The sequence below is a fragment of the Pterocles gutturalis genome, unplaced genomic scaffold (genome assembly GCF_000699245.1).
Source record: "Pterocles gutturalis isolate BGI_N339 unplaced genomic scaffold, ASM69924v1 scaffold42, whole genome shotgun sequence".
Lineage (NCBI taxonomy): Eukaryota > Metazoa > Chordata > Aves > Pterocliformes > Pteroclidae > Pterocles > Pterocles gutturalis.
This window is the reverse complement of record NW_010107520.1, coordinates 1231-8991: the sequence shown is the minus strand read 5'-3', so window position 1 is coordinate 8991 and position 7761 is coordinate 1231. Positions and strand designations below refer to the sequence as shown.

Here is a 7761-nt window from a genome sequence, read left to right as displayed (position 1 = left end):
CCCCTCCTGGGCTGTGTCGCACCCCGCAGTCCCCTGTCCGCGTGGCTGGGGGACCAGGGGGTTCTGGCTGCACCGAAACGCCTTTGCTGGGTGTAAATTAACGATCAGAAACCAAAACAATCACAAACAGACCCTAACTCGCAGAAATTAGGTGAAAAAAGCCATCCACTGTTACCTCCTTCCCCGAATCGGGTTTTTGTCGCGGGAATTGACAGTCTTTTCCCTTTAGAATAGGAAAAGTTGGAAATCAGAAACGAGTCGTTGGTGTGCTGCTGGGCTCGTGGCAGAAAAAAATACTGGATGTGTCCAACAGCTTTGCAGGTGAGTTTGGGCATCCTACCCTTGTTCAAACCTACTGAATTATTTAATAGATGAATTGCATTTGGGTTTTTTTTAAGCCACCCTCCCAGACCACAGATTCCTCTCTCCATGTACGAATCAGCCTATATCAAACAAAAAATGCAAACTGCTGTCAAAAATACACCTACTCCAGCCAGTCCTGCACCTTCCCTGTAGCATTGTGCAATGGGGAATGTTTCAGGAGCGGATGTAAACCTGTTTCAGAACGCTGGTGAATATCCTGCTGCAGTGGGCTCGCTGGCCTCTGCAGAGCGATCCGTGTCTCAGCACGTCGTACAGAAATCCCAGCGCTCGGTGCTGATGTAGCTGTTACCTACTTACATAAAGATTTCATGCCTATTTTAGCTTTACTTCTTTTCCTCAGATTTTGCCCAGCTAAATACTAGTTCTTTCCTTAAGTATGTTTTTAATAGTGTTGAAATAGTTTACTCTTGAATGTGATAGTGAAAGCAGCTCTGGAACGCACGGCTCTTGCTGACCCATCTGTGTTAGATCATTTCCTTCCCGGTGCGGCTACTCTGACAAAGCAAAATCATCTCCGTTTAAATATGGAGTTTCTCAGTTTGTATGGAGTTCTTCTCCCAAGTGTGGACTGTTTTTTTTTCCAATTTTTGGAAGAGCTTTTTTTCCATTTGAGTTGAAAAGAAGGGTTTTTTTGTCGTTTTGACAGCCTTTCAACTATGAGGCTTTTACCATACCGAGAGACTGAGACCAGCCTTTGTTCTCAGAACTGAGCCCGTGTGCCTGTATACATGCTAACTGATAAAATAATTAGTCCTTTACTCAAGGGTAAATAGTCCTTAAAGCGCCTCGTCGTGTTCTGGTAGTCTATAAAAGCGCTGATGACGTGTTCTACACTGAAAACTGATTTTTCTCTAAGTAGACTGCTGTTGATCAATAAGCTGTCAAGTCTGCTGGGATCCTCAGTTTATCATATCAAATGTCTGTGCGTGCTATTGAGTCGCTTTTGTATGTGGGAGGGTTTCTCTCTGATGCTTGATGTTGTCCGCTGAGGATAACCCTCCGAGCACTTTGCATTTCATTCCTCAGATCTAAACTGTTGGTAATGATGAGACAGCCCCTACCTAGGAGAATTCACCAGCACTGCAGGTTGGCTTGTGCAGCCTAGTGTTGTCAGACAGCTGAAACTGATTAAAATCCACTCCTTTAGCAGCCAAAGACAGCCTAAAACACCATGTTTCTACAAACATTTTCAGTCTGGAAGTTGGATTCCTAACTATTGATGCTTTTGTTTTATTCCCAGTCCCTTTTGACGAGGATGACAAGGATGATACCGTGTGGTTTCTAGACCATGACTATCTGGAGAACATGTATGGAATGTTTAAGAAGGTCAACGGTAAGTTGAGGTCTTCTTGCAGCCAGGGATACGCTCCTAGAAACTTCCAAGGAAAGTGAATTCATAGGAAGGTAGAGAGTTAATCGCTTACTGAAGAAGCCAGTCCCTGCTGATTCCTTGTGTGGCTTCACTTTCACTGATGGTTTCCATGGGTTCATTTGTGCAAGCAGTTTGTGTTCTTAACACATTCATTTATACCTTGTTAATTTTCCAAAGTCTCCTGACAGCTTTCTTTTTTCAGAATAATTCAGACTTCAAAAATGCAATTATTTCTGAAGAATTTCAAAGCTTTCCTCTCTATAACCTGTCCTATACAGATGTGCCCTGAAATTAGTTTTTTACGAAGGTTAACGTTATGAAGTTTTAAATAGTCATTCTAATTGCTCTTCGCCGCTGTTTTAAAAAGTGTCTTCACCGCTCAGTTTGAGAGCTTAGAGCTGAATGTTCAGTCATAACTTAAATTCCTGTGAATTTCCTTAGCGCTGGGAACAGTTGTCACTCTCATGATACAGTTTGCATTTCTAGAATTTTTGCATCTTTAGATGTCAGCGTTTCAAGCTGTCAGATCCTGGTATCTGCAAAATTAATAAATGGTATGAAATAGTCCAGTTTAGTTCAGAACCGAGGAGTGAAGTTATCTATGTGATTAGTAAGCTACGATCAATAAACTCTCAGTTGCCATGTCATTGTCTTGCCTGCTCTGATTCATTTCCCCCTACTTCACACTCCTTTCTACGCGCATCAGATTTTCACCCTTGATTTGCTAATCCAGTCTCTGCCTAAATCTCTCTGCTGTTGTCTTACCCTGTGATTCTGATTGAGAATCCTTTCTGGTTTTGCTCAGCTAGAGAAAGGATAGTCGGTTGGTACCACACGGGCCCAAAACTGCACAAGAATGACATCGCCATCAATGAGCTGATGAAGAGATACTGTCCCAACTCCGTAAGTGCGGCACTTTGCGGTTTTTTTCCTCCTCTCTTCCTAAATGGGGGATCTGGGAACCCTTGGCCCCTACCTTTGTTACTGGTGATCCCGCATGTTAAAGACCTGCTAGCTGTAAAATGATTGAGGAACTCGGATCAAAGTATTTTACACCAGCTACAGATGTCTTTTTCTCAGTGCCTGAAGGGAACACCTCTGAGCTGGCAGCACACCATTGCTGAGGGGCTGACGCAGGTATTTTTTCCTAGGCTTTCAATGAAACCTGGTTTTCTGAAATGTTTGCTTTTTCTGTAAGGTGTTGGTGATTATTGATGTGAAGCCAAAGGACCTGGGGCTGCCCACAGAAGCTTATATTTCGGTTGAAGAAGTTCACGATGTGAGTATTTAACAAGTTTCTCTGCCTTTTCCTAGGACAGAGCTTTCTATTAAGACAGCTGTTGGGATTGTGTTATTTTCTGAAGAATGCACATCCTGTGGCACATCATTGCCTCTTACATAGGGGATGTTGCGCTCACTAGTGAGGGCCTGTGACTTGCAGCCAAAATCTGCTGAAACCAGAGTTTAAATACCAGTCATAATATAAGCCTTCGTAACTAAAGCTTTTGTCCACCAGTGCTCTTGGAAGAAAAGCTGCATATTGCTGTTTGACTAAGGAATTCCTGCCTGTTTCTGTCATGTCTGTGGCTGTGAAGTCCCAGATTGGAACACAAAGCTGTCACTTTGACACGTCAGCCTGTTTACAGAGGTGTTCTCAGTAATTGTGTGCTTAGTCATTTGTGCACCTGCCAGTGCTGAGGAGGGAGGTCAGGCTTGAGCAAGGCTTGCTAATCACCTGCAGCACCATGCAGATAAACAACATGTATTCAATTCTATTCTGGAATACAAAGTTTGATCCTTTTCCCTTTCTGAGGCCCTCGCTATGGAGAAAAAGCTGCTCCCAGTATTGTAGATCATGTGTCTGCAGTCTTTGTTCTTAGTGTCGTGACAGAATTCACAATAGTCCCAGTGTTGTTTTCTATTTACAGCTGTGTGCTGGTCCAGGTCACGGTTTTGAAAATACACAGATCAAACTCATGCTCAGAAATTCAGCCTGTGAATCTTCTAAACATCTTCCTTAATCTCCAGTGTATAAATCACGATTTCAGTGAGATGCTTGCTCCGTATTAGCTTTGTTGTGTTTTAGGTTTGTTTTTTTTTTTCTGGAGCTGTATATGCGCTTCTAACTGAGAGCAAGCAAACACATTGTGGCTGACCCATCCCTGGAGGGGTTCAGGGCCAGGCGGGATGAGGCTTTGAGCAACCTGGGCTGGTGGGAGGTGTCCCTGCCCATGGCAGGGGGGTGGAATAACTTAAAGTCCCTTCCAGCCCAACCCATCCTGTGATTCTATGATCTGGATGACAAAAGGGATCCCAAAATGTAATAAGGCTGTATTAGGAAAGAAAGAAAGAATTCTGTATATAACTACTTTGCTGGTTTTGTTGATAGAGTTTCTCAGACTGTCTGAAATTCTATGTTTTTAAAAGGCATTGTGATTCAGTTACATCAGTCCCCTGATACACTCTTTTGCCATAATTTGCCCCGTTGCCTCTTCCTGACCCTGTAAACGGGTGTCAGTGGATCTTGCCCTGCAGCAGCGTGCGAGTGGCTGCACTGTTTGTGTGAGACACGTGTGCTGGCTGTTGGTGCACCTGCAGCCAGCTGTGTGCTCGGTCTGACCCTGTCTGTCCTTGCCCCTCGAAGGACGGCACTCCCACCTCCAAGACGTTTGAGCACGTGACTAGCGAGATTGGAGCGGAGGAGGCAGAGGAAGTTGGTGTTGAACACTTGCTACGGTAAGCACCTCGCGCATGAAAGCGTTCTTACGAAACCTGGGATCCATCTGGCATCTCCCGGTGCCAGCTTCCCGGAGGCAATGCAGAGCTTGTGAAACACGCTGCTGACATTCTAAGAGCATACCCGTGGAGCAGGCTCGCTTGGCAGAGTCATGCATTGCTGGTGAAACAGGTGACTGCCCACTCAGCCTCCAGCAGATGAGGAAAGCTACATTTGCATTCTGCCACGCTGCAGAATGTCGCATCGTGTGGCACTGTCTCCAGCCGCTGTGCACCTCCCAGAGCAGGACTGACGGGAGCACTGCTGAGGGGGCTGGAGGAGCAGTCCCCCTCCACAGACTGCATCCCCTGTCACCAGTCAGAAATCCTGTTGTTGTTTGTTTCTCTCTATCCCTCTAACTGCTGTTACAAATATTATTCCAAGAGAACAAACGCACACCACAGGGTACAACAATGATCTATTTTAGACAAACTTCCTCACGTCCATCAGTTTGTTCCCATCTTTCACTCACAGCAGTTGGTGTAACGGTCCTGCAGCTGTGCTTCAGACACTGCTTTGCTTTTTAACCTGGAGAGACCGCGGAAGTGCCTGTGCCCCCGTTAACGAGCATGCACACTAACATCCTAATGCTGATTTTTCTGTTGTGGGTGTTTCAGAGATATCAAGGATACGACAGTGGGCACGCTGTCCCAGCGGATCACAAATCAGGTCCATGGCTTGAAGGGACTGAACTCCAAGCTTCTGGACATCAGGAGCTACCTCGAGAAAGTGGCCATGGGCAAGCTCCCCATCAACCACCAGATCATCTACCATCTCCAGGACGTCTTCAACCTGCTCCCTGACGTCAACCTGCAGGAGTTTGTCAAGGCCTTTTACCTGAAGACCAATGACCAGATGGTGGTAGTTTATCTGGCTTCTCTTATCCGTTCCGTGGTGGCCCTGCACAACCTCATTAACAACAAGATTGCCAACAGGGATGCAGAGAAGAAAGAAGGACAGGAAAAAGAAGAAAGTAAAAAGGAGAGAAAAGATGAGAAGGAGAAAGACAAGGAGAAGAGCGATGTCAAGAAAGAGGAGAAAAAGGAGAAAAAGTAAAATGTGTAGGTTTTTTTATTTGTAAATTAAAAATCTTGTAAACTAAATCACTTTGATGCTGCGTTCTTTTCTCTTTTTGAAATGGTCAGTGTTCTGGTTTCCTCTGCTTTAGTGTCTGCTTTTTGTGTTCATCCTATTGTGGCTGGATAGACCTGAAACTGGCAGCCGTCACAACAAGCAGACAGCTACTGTTGGGCCAGCGTGGCAGTTTGGCTCTCAGCACAGAAGGGGTAAAAGCCAGAGGGAATTTTTTCATTTTTTTAATTTATTTTAGTGCAGCAATCCTTCCCCCAGTGCACCTTCAAGGACTTTTAGGCCAAGAGCTGAGGATTTCTCCCACATACTGCATGATGCTCTGCAGGGTTGGAAACACAGAGGGGCGAGAAGATGGAGTGCTCTGGTGAGGAGGGAAAGCTGTGCCTGGTGTGGAGAACACCTTCCCCTCCTCCCGTAAGCCATCAGGTCGTTACCACATCAGGCTTGCAGTGTGCGTGGGTATTTGTATTTTTCAGGACAAGTCATTGCCATGAGCCACATCATGCAGCACAGCCAGCTGTGTATTTAATTTGGTTCCTGTGTGCGCAGTCCCTAGGCACCTCGTCCCCTGCGGGTGCAGCGCAGGTGTCACGTCACTGCCGTTACAGCTCCCGCAGCGCTGTGCCAGCGAAGGAGCCAGCTTCACTGCCTGCCAGGGAGGTATGGGGGCCAGCGGCTCTGCACAGCACCCGCCAGCCCCCCTTCTTTTCTTCTCCAGCATGTGGTGGCACCGAAACAGGCTGGCCTCTCCCAACCCCCCAAAAACCAAACCCACAGAAAGAACCAACCAGCCACGGCAGCTGCTGAAAAGCAAAATTACTGGATAGAGGCTGTCTGCGCTGCTCTGAATAGGGGGTTTGTTTCGTTCTGCTTGTGTTGGATTTTTCACTGAACAGCAACAGCCTGTGGCCATCGGCCTCCTTCGCCTGATTTTGCTCCACCAATGCCGCTCCGAGTTTCACACCGTGGTGCACGGTGGCAGCGCCAGCGCTGGCAAAGCGTCCCGAGACATTTTTAGCCGGGTGTGATTATAGGTTGGGCAAAGGCAGGCAGGAGCGCTGCGCCCAGCCTGAGCCTCCTGCGCAGCGTGCATGGAAAAAACGTATTATTTTGAATAAAAGACGATTATTATCTATCTGCCCTTCAGCCGAATCCCCACACAGACACCCCCCGGGCTGCACCAGGCTGTGTGACACAGGGACCAGGGACACACACCTCGGCAGCTGCTGATCGTTTATTGCACAAGAAGGCGGCGTTGCTGAGGCAGGATGGTGCAGTACAAAACTATCTGCTTACCAGTCCAAAGCTATTGCGATGTCTTGTACCCACCGACGTCCCCTATGTACAGCTATGTACACCAACGCCCGCACGCGTCCGTCACGCCGGGGGGACAGCCCCAGTGCTGGCACCCAGCGAGGGGCTGAGCCGGACTCTGCCCTCGCCCACAGCTCCGCGAGCTCCTGCTGCCAGCCCAGCTGGCAACAGAGGGAACGCGGGGAATTTGGACCGAACCCAGGAACCCAGCAAAGGTCAGGAGTGCCCCGAACGCCGCCACAGCCCCCGAGGCTGCTGTGGAGCACCAGCTCCGAGCAACACCCCACTGACATACAACAGCAGGGGGACACATGCTTGCACATCAAAACACGCAATGGACACGGTCAGCGACGCCCTGGGGCCGGGCACCCTGGTGCAAAGGGATCGTCCCGGCCTTCGTGCCCCCGGCGGCATCAACGGGGGCTGCCCGTTGCCTTTGCTGGGTGCAGGATAGGGCCCAAACGTGACCTGAGCGCAGTTCGAGAGCCATTTCCCCTCCTCACGTGCATGTATTACAATGCCATGAGAAGGCAGAAAACACGAGGGGGAAAAACAGCCCGTGTTGAAACCAGATCTCATTTGACTGTGTCTGCGAGGGGGGACCGGGAGCCTCGGTGCGCTGCCTGCTGCCTGACAAGGTGCAGGGCTTCGCCCCGTCCCCTCTGCGCCAGCCCGCGCCTCTCACGAGCTGAGCAGAGCCGGGCTTTTGCGCCCGGCTCCCTGCCACACCTCGGATTTGCTTGGGGAGGGAAACACGGCCCCGTTTCCCCAGGGCTGCGTTAGTGCAGATCTCGCACAGGAACAAGAGCGACAGCGGCTGGAG

The 7761-nt window shown here is 48.6% G+C and overlaps 1 protein-coding gene across 1 annotated transcript; it reads left to right on the top strand.

Annotated features, from left to right (window-relative positions):
• Nucleotides 1–215: 215 nt before the first annotated feature.
• On the top strand, nt 216–5635 carry PSMD7 (proteasome (prosome, macropain) 26S subunit, non-ATPase, 7; the record flags this gene model as incomplete). The annotated part of the gene is made up of 6 exons (XM_010088105.1): nt 216–321; nt 1625–1717; nt 2562–2659; nt 2955–3035; nt 4401–4492; nt 5150–5635. Coding segments are annotated over 6 exons (909 nt in total), but the record flags the coding sequence as incomplete, so codon positions are not given.
• Nucleotides 5636–7761: the final 2126 nt, after the last annotated feature.